The following is an 18468-nucleotide window of genomic DNA, read 5'->3' as shown; positions in this document are numbered from 1 at the left end:
CAATGCTTAAAACACACAGGCCTCCCATTTACTGCTGAGCCAGGCTAAACTCAGGTTTTCAGCATATGGCACGAAGCATTGAAACCAGGTGCGGATGTCAGCTGGCAGGTACTTATCTAAAAAAGGACAGCGCACATTCATTATACGTGGCAAAGGTCCAAAAATTATTGCACATGTGTATTTGCAGAAATACATGAAGTCTGACATCCTATTCACTTCTCTGAGCAATGAAAATATACGTGTCTATCATCACCAGCCTGTTGATTCACTGCTGGATGAAGACCTTCAAGGATTTTCCAGGTACTGCGGATGCTATCCTCTCCACAAATGTTCTGATTGCATGCTCCCATCTAACTTTTGGTCAACATCTTTGTCCAACAATGGCCTTTTCTTCTTGCAATATGTCCAGCTCACTGCCATTTACATTTCTTCACCCGTGTGATGTCACAGACTTGTTTGGTTTTGAACCCATTCATCATTTTTCCCTCTCTCTATGGGTAATATCCAGCATACTACAAGTTATCGGAAGCTTCTGAATTATATTTGCATTTAAGATCCAAGTTTCACATACATATGTGAGCATGGGCAAAATACACTGATCTTCAGGCAAAGTGGAAGGTTCCCTTGAAAGATTGTCTTGTTTCTTCTTAATGTGCGCCATCCCATCTTCATTCTCCTGTTGATTTCATTCAAATGGTTCCCATCCATTGTTACTTGCTGGCCAAGGTAGACAGTCGACTTCTAGTTCTATTCCATTTACTTCGATTGTTGCAGAGTTGACACATTTGTTGAACATCCCTTTGGTCTTGCTGATCTTCATATGAAGGCTCACATTCTTACTTGTTTCGGCGAGTTCTCTGATTTGTTGCTGGAAGTCTTCAGGACGTGTGGCAAAAATAACAATGTCATCTACAAATGGTAGATGACAAGTATTCACCGTTTATTTGTATTCTTTCTTACCAATCCAATGACATTTAAATATTTTACAAGTGTTGCTGTGGAAAGCTTTGGTGACATGGTGTCTTCCTGTCACACTCCCTTGCTGATCCTTATCTTGCGTGTATCTTCATGTAATCCAATGGTTGATGTGGCACTCAGAAATGTTCTTTATAATATCAGAGTATGCTTCTTCAACATGGTCTTTTTAATGTATTTAGAAACACAGGTGTAGACGGAATCAAATGCTTTTTTATAATCTACGAATCATAAGAGTGGTGGTAGATTGTATTCATTGCTTTGGAAAATCCTTTGCACAACTTGGATGTGATCCATTGTGTTGTATCCACTGTGAAATCCCACGTGCTCTTTAGGCTGGGCAATGTCCAGGGTCGGTTGCAGCCGATTAGTATCGTTGTAAAAATCTTGTTGCCGATTGGAAGTAGACTAATTGGTCTATAGTTCTTAAGGTCGTCTCTTTTACGTTTGAGGATAACTATGGCATTGCTCCATTGCTCTGAAATTTTCATGTTGTTCAAGCAGCATGTAGAGAGTTTTGCATGGATTTTCTCCTGTTCTTTAATGATTTCAGTTGTAATTCCATCTTCCTCTGGAGCCTTTCCATTCTGCATGGATCTTTATTGCTTTTGCTACTTCTATAAAAGGACACATGGTACATCATTGACTGTTTCTTCTTGCTCATCCAACTGCAGGCTTATGCCCTGTGTTATCTGTGTTCTTGAACTATTTCATGTAAAAGTCCTCAACTCCCTTTATAAGTGCATGGTCTTTTATTGTTGAGCCATCGTCTTGAGTGCAATAATTTGCTTCTTCCCAATCACAAGTCAATGCTTAGTGTTTTTTAATCGATAGTCATCATCATATCAGTTAAATTTTCTTACATCTGCAGTTAAACGTTAATGAATTGTTAGCTCTGCATATTATACAGCTCTGCACATTTAATTCTTGTTCTTGCAATTGCTTAAATTATTATTGTCTCCTCAGTGATTGCTTTGTGTCAGATATTTTCTTATCCTGTTTTTTGTTAACGATTCTGGTTTTTTTTCTTGCGCTTTCTGCTACAAATCTTCAGAATGGTTTGTTAAAGTGTTCCCATATGGTACATGTCGAGCAAGCTGAAGCAATGTTTCAGTTCTAGTTGAAATGCTCTGCTGTAGTTCTTGATGTTGATTGTTTTGGTCTTTTTAATCAATCAGTTTTCTTCGTTCCATTTTTCCATGCAGATGTTATCTGCAGCGAACCAATTGGTTATCACTCCGTGTGTCAAAACAATTAAGGACAGTTGTGCAGTCTTCAATCACATGTTTCTTGTTAGCAAGGATAGTCAAATTATTGATTCCATTGGCTCCTTTCCATGTCCATTTTCAATTTGGATTCTTCTTGAAATAATGAATTCATGATGTAGAAGTTTTCACATTCTGCAAAGTCTACCAAATCTGTCTCGATGTTCATTCCTGTTACCGTAACCATACTTACTAACTGATGCTTCGTCTTCTTGTTGGGCACCAATCGATGCATTGAAACCTCCAACAATGATTTTGAGGTAACAATTTCCTTTGCTGTTCAGTGGTTGATCTCATGGTAGAAGTCTTGCACTTCATTGTCTGTGTAACTTCATGATTATTTAACGCCTGTATCTCGGTCAACGGAATGACGATTCTGGCTGCTCTTGCCGATGAACTTTCACAATCCACTATGTTGTTTCTCCATCTCGTTAATAAAGTCTACTCCACTGAATTTTTGTGCCTGTGATATAATATGGCTTTTGAGATCAATGAGACCTTCATCTTGCTTCACTAGGGCCAAAAATATCAGATTTAATTTTTTCAATTAGTCTTCCAGTTATTGCAGTGCCGCTTCACTGGAGAGTCCAGCAGCTGTAGGTAGCCAGATTTAGATTTTAATGACAGCTTTTGCTAAAACGCTGGGGATTCTTAGCACCCTCTACTTCATGCCTTCCTGAATGCTGTCAAGTGCAGGGACATTCCAGCCTCCAGAGAATGAGGGGCGTTGCTTCTTGGTGTGTTCCAAATTTGGGAGTTGAAGTCTTAATTGCGTGTTGGCAAGAACCTTTCCCACTTTAGTCGGTATATTGTTCAAGCTTTCAAAGTATATAGTTGAACCTACCAGCACAAGCGCCACTAAAGATCTTTCTGAACCACCTATTGCCACCTTCTCACTGCTTTGCGGCAGTGAGGATATGTATATATTTTTTATATACACACATACATTACCTGAACAGGATCACAACTGACTTCTCTAAATATTTAAACCTGTGAGGGCTTCCAACATCAGCAATTTTGAATCTAAAAAGTCAAAGATGCGTGTCCATAATAGAACTTCTAAACTATCAGAATATAGAAACAATGATGACCTATTCTCTAGGTACTGCAGTTAACTGTATTGTGAGACCTGTAAGGGCAACCAACTGATTTCACTTAAGCCTTCTTAGTTGGTGGGGTCAACAGTACATTTTTGTAATACTAATTCTATGTTATATATTTTTTTAATACTGTACTCCATGCTGCTCAGCCAGTGGTCTATGAGCATATTCTATGGAAGATATGATCACTGACAGCCACTCAAGCAGAAGACAAAAGAAAGATTAAAGACCAATTTCCAAAAAGCTAAGAACCAAAACGTAACCACAAGTGCCACAAATGCTGCTCGTTATCTTACTGGCAAGCAAAAGTGTCTCGCTTGGATTCTTTGACTGAGCATTGGAGAGCTTTAACAAGGGTAATTTTCTCTGCTCATTTCATCTTCTGTAAAATTACCTGGTGTAAAACATAATCCCACTGGAGCTGCATTTAGCCTCAGGTCAGGTTTAAAAGGGTCTATTATAAAATAACAAAAACTCAAGCAATACGAAGTTCAGCTGTGATCTCTGTTTGTAAATACCAGGTCTAGCACCCATTACAAAAGCCAACAGTACACCCTTGTGGTAGCTGCAGAACACTGAAATGCAAACATTTTGGGCCATATTTACCAAGAAGTGCTATGCCATAGTACAACCCATTCGTTTGTCCCAATAAATTACACCCAGCTATTCAAAAATGTCTTCAGAGTAGCGATGATTGTGTGTGCTACTACTTTGTTTTGGTGCGCTCTGGGAGCAAGGAGCAGGTGTTCGAAACAATATGAAAACACTGCAGTCATAACACATAAGGCAGGTCCAAATGAATTACAGTAAACCCATACTCGGAAAACGGACCATATGCTTCTTTTACTACCCCTATACAGGTCATTTCTTTTTCCAGGCCCATTTGGAAGCAAAGTGGCTACAACACAGCTAGGAAGTGAGTTTGTCATCAGCAATGTCAGAAGGGTTAGTCTGCCCTGTTCCAGCACATTTATTTGAACGTAGTTTCTTCAAATTAACCGTTAAATGTGTAGTCCCATTTATCAAGATACAGTACGAGTGAAACATTCACAGTGGACATTTATCCATTATATTACCTAAATAAATTGCAGAAGTACGGTAGGTTTGCTCGCTTCGAAAGATAGTTAAATAAAAGAACAACCAACTGAGCCGCAGGCTAGACAGACAGCAGCAACTAATTAACACCAGACAGCTGGACAACGGCAAATAGATGGCTTTAGGTGGTCAATTTTTTCATGACATATATTTCAAAAATGATCTATTGAGCATGTGCATTAATGTGACACGGCATTTGTTTGGGTGTGATTAGTAGAACTATCGAACCATGAGCAGACAAACGTCTCACGTTTTACTATAAAAGATATTGTTGCGTTAAAGTGAAAGCCGTGTAAGATGTATACCAATAGTTTTAACAAATACAGTAGCAGTAAAGAAAGTTCCATAGAAACATGTGCCCTTATTAAATAGGCTGCAATGTCACTTACCAGTGCTATAGATCACCAACACCATTCAGATGAATGGAGCGGATCTCTTCTCCAGCAGTGGGAAGGGGCTTCACAGCATTTTGGATAGGGCCATAATGCTTTGTTCAGGGAGTCAAACCTAAGGCTGCGTCCACTCTGCCGCTGACCGCATGTATGCTTGAGAGCGGTGATGTCACCAACTCTCCAAGGACAAGCGCTCGGTTGGCCGGCTTTTTTTTTTTTTTTCCCAAGCACGAGCGGAGGGGCCGCGGCCGAGCAGTGACTGGCGCTGATTGGTTGAGGAGGTCATGTGACCCTTCCGCGCGCCGGGAAGACAATTTCATCTGTCTCGCCAAGCGTCTGGGCACGCGCGCGCCCGTGAGTGTGGCCGGAGACACTGACATTCATTGTACTCAACAAGCGCGGACGCAGCCTGAGGAAACAATCCCGCAGCGATGCTGAAGAGGTAGGACCTTCGTTCTGAAGCATTTGACAGCTTTGCATACCATTATGCAGGAGATACATTTTCCCCGATGAGGGAATAGCTCTGAGTTTTTACTCTCCCCCCCCCCCCCCCCCCCCAAAATCTAAATAAAATATGGGCAGATATCTCAAGTGTAACTGACAAAATCTAAAAACGTATGAAACCTTTACTTGAATATCGGTAGCAAACATCCTGGTCAAAATTTAACAGATTACAATTTAACCAACTCAAGCTGGAGGTGCTTTCAATTGCACTAGCGCTGAAGGTGTTAAATGGGCTCCTTATCTGGTCACAGAGATGCATTCTGGATGTCGCGCTATGATATTTTGAGCCACATCTTCCAGTGAAAGACATTCAATTTGTTTTGGCCAGTACCACCACCATGTGCTTCCTGTACGAAGCCCGAATAAGAACTCCACACCTACTCACCTAATAACCTGCTGCTAGCACAGGGGTGGGCAAAGCCAGACCTCAAGGGCTACTAACAGGTCCGCTTTTGCAGCGAAGCACCGACGACAATTTGGTCTCGGCAAATCGCCCGCAACCAAAATGTCGTAGACCGTCCCTGGCATAATTTTTTTTTTTTTTACAGCAATTCAAACATAGAAGATCCTCAGGTATATGGCAGGGATATTCAACTAGTTTCATAAAAGGCACCGGATCAGAGAAAAGTATAACATTATATTTGTATTTTAATGTCAAATTAGATCCATTTAACCCCTTCACTGTCAGACGAGCCAGCAGCGCATTGCATACTTAGATTTAAAACAGCAATTCACGTTTTTTGTTTTTTTCTTTCAAACAAGGGTCCCGCAGAGATGACACACGTCTCTCCGAGCTACAGGGACCCCGGGCTCCTGAGAATTTTCCACTTTGAAATTCCCTAACAAGAATTCTCGTACGGAAGAAACAATATAAGCCACTGGGGGGAGCCGCACTGTCGGCCAATACAAAGGCATGACAAGGTCAGACAATACAAAGGCATGACAAGGTCAGACAATACAAAGGCATGACAAGGTCAGGCAATACAAAGGCATGACAAGGTCAGACAATACAAAGGCATGACAAGGTCAGACAATACAAAGGCATGACAAGGTCAGACAATACAAAGGCATGACAAGGTCAGACAATACAAAGGCATGACAAGGTCAGACAATACAAAGGCATGACAAGGTCAGACAATACAAAGGCATGACAAGGTCAGGCAATACAAAGGCATGACAAGGTCAGACAATACAAAGGCATGACAAGGTCAGACAATACAAAGGCATGACAAGGTCAGACAATACAAAGGCATGACAAGGTCAGACAATACAAAGGCATGACAAGGTCAGACAATACAAAGGCATGACAAGGTCAGGCAATACAAAGGCATGACAAGGTCAGACAATACAAAGGCATGACAAGGTCAGACAATACAAAGGCATGACAAGGTCAGACAATACAAAGGCATGACAAGGTCAGGCAATACAAAGGCATGACAAGGTCAGGCAATACAAAGGCATGACAAGGTCAGACAATACAAAGGCATGACAAGGTCAGACAATACAAAGGCATGACAAGGTCAGACAATACAAAGGCATGACAAGGTCAGACAATACAAAGGCATGACAAGGTCAGACAATACAAAGGCATGACAAGGTCAGACAATACAAAGGCATGACAAGGTCAGGCAATACAAAGGCATGACAAGGTCAGGCAATACAAAGGCATGACAAGGTCAGGCAATACAAAGGCATGACAAGGTCAGACAATACAAAGGCATGACAAGGTCAGGCAATACAAAGGCATGACAAGGTCAGGCAATACAAAGGCATGACAAGGTCAGGCAATACAAAGGCATGACAAGGTCAGACAATACAAAGGCATGACAAGGTCAGGCAATACAAAGGCATGACAAGGTCAGACAATACAAAGGCATGACAAGGTCAGGCAATAGGAAAGGAAATCTCTGCCCGGAGAGCTTACAATCTAAGTTGGGAGACTTAGGATTGTTATATAGTGTGCGGCCGTGCGCGTGTGCCAGTGCGAACGCGCGTGCACGTGCCGCATGCTTTTTGTGTGTATGCTGTGAGCTGAGAAGGTAGTGTGTGTTTGTGTGTGTATGTATGTGTAATTTATTATTTATTAAAAAAAAAAACACATTGGTAAAAATAAAATATTTATTAACATTGTGCAGACACACACATACGCATACATACATACATACACATGCATGCATACATACACATGCATACATACACATGCATGCATACATACATACATACATACATACACACACACATACACACACACATACATACATACATACATACACACACACACACACACACACACACACACACACACACAGTAGTGGCGCAAAATCATTCTATTCCCCGTCTTCCCCGCTGTCGGCCGGGTGCACGCTCACTGCCGTGTGCAGGCGCGGCCCTTGTATAGAAGGGCTGACTAACCTCAGCCAATTAGAAGTGCCGCGTGCACACAGCGTAGCGCACGGCGTAGCGCACGCGGCCACTATATAACAGCCCTTAGAGACACAAGGTGAAGGAATAAGTGCAGAATGTGTGCATCAATGTGTTTCTAGAACAGCGAGTGATCGCATTACTTTCCTATAGCCTCAAAACTTATCTACCAAGTTGCAATATCAAATGTATACATGCTAAATCTTTAATGTAAACCATAACAAATAAAAATGTATATCTAGTAAAAGTTAAAAAAAAAAAAAAAAAAAATTTAAATAGGAAAGTAATTATAAAACAAAATAAATAAACTGAGAAAATGTTAGGGGAATTTCAAATGTGCAGCTATTAATGTCTTACATAACTGTGTTCTCTTTGTCCACTAATGTGCTTAATCCGCCACTTTAAAATATCCTTCAAATGATTGGAGAACAGTGTGATTTTAAAATGTAGTAATTATGGGTTTCCTTACAATGAATAAATACATCACTTAATGATGATCATTTATATTTATACACCGTTCCGTTCCAAAGCTACTAAAGGTGATGGTGGATTCAAAAAACATAGTATTATGGTTACAAAATGACAGGTGTGTAACCAAGTGATTGAGAGACAGGCCATAAAGACTATGGAAGACAAAGCAAACACAATATCAAAGACCACACAAAGTGAAATTATGTAGCCACAGTTGGGCCATCAAAACTAACACAATAACCTCTTAAAGCTGCAGTTCAGTCTTTTTTTTTTTATTTCTTTTTTTACTTCAATAGTTTCATGTGTGCAATCTCTAATTACCTAAAGAACTGTATAGCTGTCAGTCAATTCGTTCTCCATGTATTGATAGGCGAAATTTGGTGACATAATTAGCGAAGGGATCTGTTTTGTTTTTCTTCTGCTTCTGTCTCTCAGTGGAAGCTCATGAATATTCATGAGCAATCCTGCACTGACATGTGCTAGAGGGAGGGCAGGGCTGACAAAGGGGTTTGCCAGGGCTTGTGACAGGACATGAAGGGGCAGTGCCTTAACAAATGGCTGTTAAAATAGAATACAAGAAAATTGGTCTTTCAAAGTTTTTTTTAAAAAACAGAAAATGCTAAAAGTATTTTTTCTTACTACAGAACTGATTTATTAAAAAAAACCACACATGCAGGATATTGACTGAACTGCAGCTTTAAAAGGAGCAGTTCCACCTGGTCTTTTTCCCATTTGGTCTTTTTCCCCTTTACTCCCTTTCCCTTTCCCCCTTTCCCTCTCCCCCCCCCCATGTATGGAAAGTAGGGGGCCTCTGGAGCTGAACAGTGTTAATGTCAGTTCCGGGGACCCCCTGCTTCCCGACATACTTAGAGGAAGGTGTCACAGTACAGTCACAAAATGGAGACTTACACCTCCCACGTCACATGGCCCAATAGAAAGTCGCTAAATTATCTGTCATGGCCGGCTAAACCTCCATGAAGTCCTGGCAGCACCATTCCCCAGAAAGAATCATGGGAAGCAGGGGGGGGGGGGGGGGGGGGGGGCTGGAGCTTAAATCAATGCGGTTCAGCTCTGGAGAACCCCTGCTTCTTATGCAAAAAAAAAAAAGAAAGGGGTGGGGGGGGGGGGGGGGGTGCAGACATAACTGCAGTGGTCTAGAAGCTTGTAACATCAGTTATCCAGCAAAAGGTATCATCTCAAATCTAACTTGCTTCTATTTTTTGTACGAGAATGTCTGTTCAATCGCATCTTGCAACGCGCTTTTCAACTATGTGAATGCACTGCCAATAACAGAAGTGTGCCGCTTCACTTGATGGCATATGTAGGTGAATAATATCCCGGTAGCAAACAGCTATTCCGCGTGTGAGCTGGTTATCTTACCATTCAGGGGGCACCATGCTTCCATCCACGTCCCAGTATGTAGCCTTTCCATTCATCTCTTTTGTGTACACCACCCATCTGTGGCGACCTGGGAACAAGGAACGCACAAGTGGGAAAAATGACCAAGAACCAACAGCCCACACTACCAACATCTGAACTACTGAGCCTGCTTTGTGTTGCAGCAGGAGTGCTTCAAAAGCGGTCACTTGATTTAATGGGGTCTCTGGAAGCATCATATTCTATTTAATGCCTGTACCTTGTAAAACACACAAGAAAAAAAAAATAACTCCCTTCAGATAAACAATGTATATACAAAAGACATTCAGTGAACATGGGAGCTTGTGTGAAGATAATGCAGGCGAGTGGGTAATTGCGTTACACCACCAGGACAAAAATGAGGTAGAGAAGGTGACTCCAAGAAAATATAACAAATGTATTTGTTTATATATATATATAAAAAAATCTAAAAAAAATAAAAATTACGGGATGGGGGGGGGGGAGGGGGTTTGGTAACTACAACAGGCCAACGTGTTTTGCGCGGCAAGCGATTTGTCACGGTCCCCGTTTGAACAACCCTCAACCCTGGATATTTAAGTGTGACGCGAACCTGGAAGGGAGTTGGTTGCACACCGTCAGAGCAGGCTCAACCAATCAGATACCGGTGCATGCTCACACCGAAACACCCACAATTAATAACATAATACATTCACAGCCATTTCAAAAAGAGACACAAGTTGCTACAGTTTCTAGGTGGGTGGAAATCACAACTATTAATCCATATGCAGCATACTACATGATAGTAATGGGAAACACCATAATAACGTTTCAAGTGTATGTTTTTCTTCCCTTTGCAACAATCTGGTTTGTAAATTTTAAAGCAATCCACAAGGATTGTACCTCCAGCACATGAAGTAATTAGAGAGATTTCCAACACATCTTTACCGGGCATGTGTACAAAACTTCCTTTCCTTTTTTTTTCAATAACGCCCCGGCTGGAAGAGTTGAAGGTTTGAGGTGAAGCTGAGGGACTTTAACCCAGCCAGGGCATTATTGGCCAGCAATGCCCTGTTCTGAGGGGACTATTACTATTATAGGCTTTTTTTCATAAAATAGACACTTCTGTATAGATATATAAATCGGAACTACGCTGATGCACCTGTGTAAGAAGAAGTAAAGTAGCAAATGAGAGGGGAGATGGGTGAGGTGGGGCGGAGAAGAGAGAAGTGAGGGGGGAGAGAGAGAAGTGTGAGGGTAGGGGAAGAGGTGGGTGAAGGGGAGATGGGGGAAGAGAAGTGGGGGGACTGATTTTAACTACAAACTAAATAAAAGCCAAATAAAAATTACCTTAGCTTAGCAGAAGCTATACAAGTGGTGGAAGAAATATGACTTTGTTGCAAGTAACAAAGTTTCTATTTGGGACATGGCAGCTTCTGACAGTACTAGCAGCTGTGAGAGAGCCTGTATGTGCTGTGAGAGAGAGCGCCTGTATGTGCTGTGTGAGAGAGCGCCTGTATGTGCTGTGTGAGAGAGAGCCTGCATGTGCTGCTGTGCTGTGAGAGAGCGCCTGTATGTGCTGTGTGAGAGAGAGCGCCTGTATGTGCTGTGAGAGAGAGCGCCTGTATGTGCTGTGTGAGAGAGCGCCTGTATGTGCTGTGTGAGAGAGAGCCTGCATGTGCTGCTGTGCTGTGAGAGAGCGCCTGTATGTGCTGTGTGAGAGAGAGCGCCTGTATGTGCTGTGTGAGAAAGAGCGCCTTTATGTGCTGTGTGAGAGAGAGCGCCTGCATGTGCTGTGTGAGAGAGAGAGCCTGCATGTGCTGCTGTGCTGTGAGAGAGGAGAGGAACGGAGATGCAGCTGGAGCTTGGACAGGAGAGGTCGTTACTGCTAGCAGTTTTAAATTTGGCAGTTTTTTTTATTTCAAATCCTCAGCGCGCTCCCCCTGTATCTCTGAAAGGTGAGTTGGCAAAAATTCTGGGTATTAATGAACAATGCCCAGAATTCTAACCAATCAGAGAGCAGGGATTTCAGACTTCTGCCCCCCCCCCCCTCTACATCCACAAAACACACACCAGCAGCCCCCCTCTACACCCACTGCACCCCACACACACACCAACAAAACACTCTGCAGTCCCCCTCTACACCCACAAAACGCACTGCAGACACACACACACCAACAAAACAGACTGCTGCCCCCTCTACATCCACAAAACACACACCAGCAGCCCCCCCCCCGCTCTACACCCAAGAGGGTCATGTTTTTTAAAGCAGTGATACCGCAACATTCCAAACTGCCGCAGCCGCTGCTGACCTGAGGGTGAGATGCCTGAACCCTGCAAGCACCTGTAGAACCGGCCTTTGCAACTACCTGAGGTTCAATTGCATTTTGGCACCAACCAGCGTTTGTGACGGTTTGCTTGCTGCCTGTCAGCTGCGGAGAAAAACCCAGGACGCTGGCGACTGACCCGGGGGCTGAAACGCACTCGCCAAGGAATGCTGTGCACCCATTCTGCTGAAGCAGACAGAGGTGTCACAGCACCAGGCGCACGGACGTGTCAGCGGATGTGCCGGCGGCCCTCTGTGTTGGAGCTACAATTTGGAGTGTTGGAGTGGGTGACATAAAAGAACTGTGACGGAGTGAATACAGGGACCGGAGCAGACCGTCTCAAGCTGCAGATCCCTGCGGTGAGCCTGTGCTGCATAAAGACACCGGCATAGCAGCCAGTCAACATAAGATCGGCAGCGGCAGTTTGGAATATTGCGGTACCACTGCTTTAAAAAAAAAAAAACCCTCAGAGATCTGGGGACGGCTATTAAGGTGATATACTTCATTTACTTCTTAGGCCTCGGGCATGGTCAGCGCTTATGCGCTGAGCCGTGCTGCTGCTGCTCGGCACTGAGCCCCTGCAGCCGCAATGAGAGTGGCTCTAGCAGGGGCTCGCGCACGCGTCCGCACGCTTGGGGAAGCGCGTGTCTGACGGCGTTTTGAAATTTCCCCGCTTGCCGGAGCGCAGGGCCGGTCAGGTGAGCGGTTCGCCCAATGAGGGCGAACCAGCTCCGCGACGTCACTGGCCCGCCCCCGTCCCGCCCCCTGATGGCGCGCTGTGTAAGGCCAGGGAAAGCACCGCTTTCCCTGAGCCTCCGCGCGCCTCCGCACTGGTTAAAGGCACTATGTCCTAGGCCTTATACTGATGAGTTATCATCTGTAGAAGAGATCTTAAAAGGTAAAATCACCCTTCATAACTAAGAATGTCATGTAACACTAAGTTAGATAACAAAAAATAAAAAACAGCACACACAATGGAAGTCTATTGAACAATAATAGGTGCAAACGGGAACAGAGAGGACCCTATTTCCTCTCAAAAAGACAATAAAGCACAAATGTTCCCAGCACTCAAAAGAAAAGATCAAAGAGTCCAAGGATCAGCCAAACTCCAATTTAATTATACACGTATGATGCACATAATAGGACAAACAAAGACCAGGAGAGATAATAAATGCTAGGGCAGGGACAAGAATAGGGAAGGGGAATGGAAAGGGGGAGGAAAACACGGGGAATATTAAAGTGCAGGGTAAGGGGGGCAACGTAATGTTTCGGGGTATAAACCCCTTCTTCTGGCCCGTTCCCAGGTAGACCGCAGCCACCTGGTACTTCCCTCAACCCTGTAACAGAGTCCCTGAGGTACACAGTGACAGACTGACACTGAATCTCTAGGATGAATGTCAAAAGGCTGTATAGCACATGCCACAGAAAAAATCCCAGAGGTACACCCTAATGGACCAATACTGGGTCTCAAAGCTAAATAGAGGTAGACTGTGGGGCACAGACCTCACACAAAAAAGCAGATAGTAAGAGCTATGTGTATGGCAAGGGAGAATAACTGGCAAAGCAAGATACTAAAGGGTTAATGACCTGCTGAAGCAGACTTTGAATCCAGCCAGTACAGGAAATGTCCAAAAGTCAATAGAGCTGGAACAGCGAGCTTCTCACGGTGCAAACAGCCCAGAAGAAGGGGTTTATACCCCGAAACTTTACGTTGCCCCTATTACCCTGCACTTTTATATTCCCCGTGTTTTCCTCCCCCTTTCCATTCCCCTACTCTGTTCTTGTCCCTGTCCTAGCATTTATTATCTCTCCTGGTCTTTGTTTGACCTATTATGTGCATCATACGTGTATAATTAAATTGGAGTTTGGCTGATCCTTTGACTCTTTGATCTATTCTTTTGAGTGCTGGGAACATTTGTGTTTTACTATGTTAGATAACTATCTTCAAATCAACAATCACATTATCATCCAACTTATCCAACAAGCTGCTCCATATATACGGAACACAAGTTCAAAATTCAATAAATACACAGTTTATAAGAAATATATTATCAATATTTGGAATGTGAAAATATACCAACTATAAATATTTTTCTTCTTTGGATGTCCATATCTATCCCAAATTCTTAACATCTACAGGATATTAAAATTGAACTTCAGCTGCAACTACTGTATAACAGTAGGTTCATTGATTAAGCTTAATCAAGAACAGGCTATAACAATGACAATAACATGACAATCAGATTTAGCCTGCGCACCAGGTAATGGCGCTGGATGTACCCAACATATGTTTCAGGTGACCAGAGACAACCAATTGAAACACACTCCATTGCCATAGATGCAATCTGAATGGCGATGCACAATGATGACGCAAGATCTGAGGCGACCAATTAGAAACCAGTATTGTAAATTTGGTAAATACACATTAACAAGTATCAATCAGTGTTCTGGGCGACAATTAGGTATATAAACCCACTGAAAACACTTTGAAACTGCCCCCGATGAAGCCTAAATAGGTGAAACATATGTTGGGTACATCCAGCGCCATTACCTGGTGCGCAGGCTAAATCGGAGAGGTCGGGTGCATTTTCCTGTCAGAGCGTTTCGGAGCCTTTACCTTGAGAAGCGCAACGCTCTGATGTTGATCCCATGTTCATTTATTTGTAGTGCTAAATCCCATTATTGAGTAGAATTTTTGCTACGTGCCTTAACTCCACACATAGGAAGGAGTGTGTGGCCAATGTATGCTGGTTGTTTCCCCATTACAGACCTACAGGCTCAGTAATCTATGCACCTGTCGGTCTGGTGATATAGGGTATGTGTATATACAAGGGTGTGGACTCTATATATCTATAGTCAAAGTGTATATGGATTTATCAAATTAATATTTGTCCACCCAACTACAATTACCCTACATACCATCATTTATATACACATACCGAGCTCACACTCAATCAAACATTAGCACTCCCATCCACGTGGGATCAGATGACTGACGCCTAAACAATAGTTATCAAGTGGCTATTTCCACAGTTAATTCAATAGCATAACTGTGGTAACAAAACAGTGCATAATAGCCACCAATATTTCTTAATTAGCGTCTAGATCTAGCACACCGACACCTCCGTTTATTCATTTTTAATTTGTTTTAATCATTCGGTACTTTGTTCACTCCACTACAACCATATTTTAATTAGTTTAAATAAAATGTATTTTTAATTCAGCAGGGGTGTTTCTCTAGTGCGACATATTAGGGAGCTTGTCGTCTTATTCTCTGTTCACAATACCCATTATCCCCAGTCAGCACCACCCCTACACTAGTTTGTGGAGTGTAACTTTTTGTTATAATAGGTGATTAACATACCCTCTTTCTGGTGTTGTGCGGGGTATACACTGACCCCTTTGGGGGTATCTCGCTCTATGTCAGTTTGGATATGTAAATTAAGATCAATATATATTGATAAATGCAAATAGTGCACATGCTGAGAACTATAAGTGTGGGTGAACTTTAAATTTAGATCCTTAGTGTTAATAGAATTAATAAACAAATTTAAGGAAATTAAATCCCAAATAAGTATAAGATAGTCAACGAAACACATAGCAAATGATATTGTATCTATAGGGGTTCCATCTGCAAACATGTAGAACAGCTCCCACCACCCCATAAAGAGGTTGGTGAAAGATGGGGTAAAACTGGTACTCATTGCTGCTACATGTGTCTGGAGATCAACCCTATCAAAAAGAAAAGAATTGTGTTTAAGTGAAAAGTGAATTGCATCCAAAATAAAAGTACTGTCAAAAAGAAAGATCAGAACTCTCAAAAAAAAAATAGTGGACAGCTGCCACCCCCTGGACATGATCAATAATTGTATACTGAGGTCACATCTAATGTGACTCACAAGTATTGTTTTTTCCATTTGATCTTTTCAAGTTTGTTAATGAGATCCTCACTGTCCAGGATAAAAAAACGAAAGGCCACATACCAGGGGCCGTAAGTAACAGTTAACATGCCAGGATAAACCATCTTCCATACCAAACCAGATCCTATACTTTAAACAATTGGCCTCCCAGGAGGGGAGACCAATGTCTTGTGGATCTTTAGGAGATGGTGGAAGATTGGCGTCACTGGGTAGGGCTTAAAGAGATAGTCTAGCTTTTTGTTACTGAGAACTCCCAGAATGTTACCCTCCTCCAACAGGCCCTGGAGATCTCTCAGATACAAAAGAGTGGGGTTCAATCCCAGTACAGCAAAGAAGAAAGTGTCACACAGTTGGTGTAACACTGTAAAGCCTCCTTGTGGTAGTCCATCCTATGCTGCACCATGATAAACCACACACACACACACACACACACACACACACACACACACACACACACACACACTTTATAACCACTGATTTGTTGGCCTGTAGGAAAGAAAGGGCAGTGTTCTCCATGTGTGTTAAATTACACTGCCGAAAATTGTGTTTTAATGTGGAGACGTCAAATGTATATCCACTTGCGTGCAAGGAGTACGTCTCTCTCTACCAGCTTTTCAAAAGTGGATATGTAATTTCGTTTAACAAGGGACAGATAAAAAGCTGATCTATTCTGAAGCCCTGAGCTACATCTGCCAAAAAAGGCAGAAGGCTCCATCTCATTCATTTGTTCTTCCAGAAGTTCATTGAGGACCTGAAGTCCACAGTTCCCTTAACTGTGAACTGTAGATAATGGCAGTTATTTAAATAGCTCTCTACAAAAATAATACATTTAGCACTGCATCACAGGCCTGACATCTATTGCGTTCAATAAATATCCTGTTTGCCTTAACACAAGAAGCATCTCACCAAAAAAGTTACTCTCATCTTGAAAGTATTTGTTGCCATACTTGTCAACACCAACTAGTGCACCAGTCTTCAGGTCATTTACCCTGCAGGAAAAGGCAAAGAATGGAGAGTTCATTTTTATTTTAATAAACATTACAGAAAAGAAAAATACAATTTTTGCTTAAATGTTACCACACCCCAAAAGGTTTGCTTGTTTCCATTTTTAAAATGTACAGGTCAATTAAAAATAAATGATCTAATGTAGACGTGTAGTTGCTCGTACATTTTCTCGGAAAAAATGTTGGAGTCAAAATGTGAGGGTTAAACCATGTTTTTCTGTTGGAACATTACTGTAATAGCATCTGTCATCTGATCAACATTAAACCTCCTCACAGACGTTATGTGTTCATGATCTTTCTATAGCTCACAAATCTGTATGCATATCACACTTTGCTCACTGGCTACCCTGGGAAGAAATGGCTTATCTGTAAATACATTGACGTCAGAATCTGGTTATTTTTTTTAGGATAGGTGCTTAAATCCCTTTACTGCATCAAAATTAACCTGTGTTTTACATTGCGTGCCTTGTATAAAGCATTGCTCATCTGGTTGATACTACAAACCACAGTGTACACACACACACACACACCAATTTCTTAAAACTTATCACATTTGCTGAACACACACATTTGTATCTTTTGCACACATGCCACAACGAGCCAAGGTTACATAGAACAGAACTGCCTTGTTAACAATTGCTGGGGAACAACAAAAAGTCCATACAAAACTACATTTACCTTAAAGACAAGGACATGTCTGCTTAAAATGTATCTTATTGCTGTGTTATAGCACCTCACTGTTGTCCTAGCTTGCTCATGAAGCAGAGCAAATGAGAGGGGCAACAGTGAGATGCGTTAACACATTAGTAATAAACTACATTATAAGCAGGTATCGCCAGATGTTTTTTGTAAGCGCCGATGTCCCACTACAAAAGGTCAGTGATAACATTATTATGTATTTCCATTTTACAGTTCCACAGTGAGGTTACCAACCCGTGTCACCTGTATGGAGGTGGGGCTGGGACTCGGTACTGGCCTTTGTAGTGGAAGATAGTTACAGACAAATGCAGACTAAAGTCCCGGCCCCCTTAGGTTTAACATGACTTTAGGGGGAGGCACCGGCCTTAATTATGAGCCTCCCTGAAAAAGGAGGTAAAGGTCAGTGTGATCTCCACAAGGTGACAGCCGAGAAGGGGGAAGGATAAAGTTGCTGCACCCCTTGTAGACACGGAGGACTTTGCACGACCACAGGAGCAGAGCTGAGAGGCTGCGTCCCCCCCTAACCTGACCTTAGCAGCTGCGAGATGGTGCCCCGGAGGCCACCGTGAGCCGGGATCTGCCCCAGCGCCTTCCGCACAAGCCGCAGGTACTCCGCCATCTTCCGCTTGGCAGCCGAAGACGTAGTGACACACTCATACCGCTCCGACAGGGAACAAGCGTACAGCTGTGACGTTCCGCATCCGCCTGTGCTGCAATTGGCCGGGTATCATTAGCTAAACTGATCCCCAGCCACGGTGCAGGTTATCAAAAGTAACATTTATTAAATGTATCGTAAGAATCAAGTTTAGTACTTAATTACGTCTAAATTCTATATTTACAATTTCAATGAATGTTGTGTGTGTGTGTGTGTTATGTTAAATCTAACACCTTTCATGAACCCATACACTACAATTTACATCA

The 18468-nt window shown here is 42.5% G+C and overlaps 1 protein-coding gene across 1 annotated transcript in view; it reads right to left on the bottom strand.

Annotated features, from left to right (window-relative positions):
- NDUFA12 (NADH:ubiquinone oxidoreductase subunit A12) overlaps window positions 1-18236 on the bottom strand; it is a 31620-nt gene extending 13384 nt beyond the window's left edge. The window contains exons 1-3 of the mRNA XM_075600406.1: window positions 18078-18236; window positions 16751-16833; window positions 9604-9691 (exon numbers count right to left, since the gene is read on the bottom strand). Coding sequence (XP_075456521.1) covers window positions 9604-9691; window positions 16751-16833; window positions 18078-18166 — 260 coding nt within the window. The 5' untranslated portion in view covers window positions 18167-18236. The remainder of the gene's footprint in view (window positions 1-9603; window positions 9692-16750; window positions 16834-18077) is intronic.
- Between the last annotated feature and the right edge of the window lie 232 nt (window positions 18237-18468).

Source organism: Ascaphus truei, chromosome 5, assembly GCF_040206685.1.
Source record: "Ascaphus truei isolate aAscTru1 chromosome 5, aAscTru1.hap1, whole genome shotgun sequence".
In the NCBI taxonomy this organism is placed as follows: domain Eukaryota; kingdom Metazoa; phylum Chordata; class Amphibia; order Anura; family Ascaphidae; genus Ascaphus; species Ascaphus truei.
Note: the sequence above shows the minus strand (reverse complement) of the source record. Positions and strands in the feature narration are given on the sequence as shown.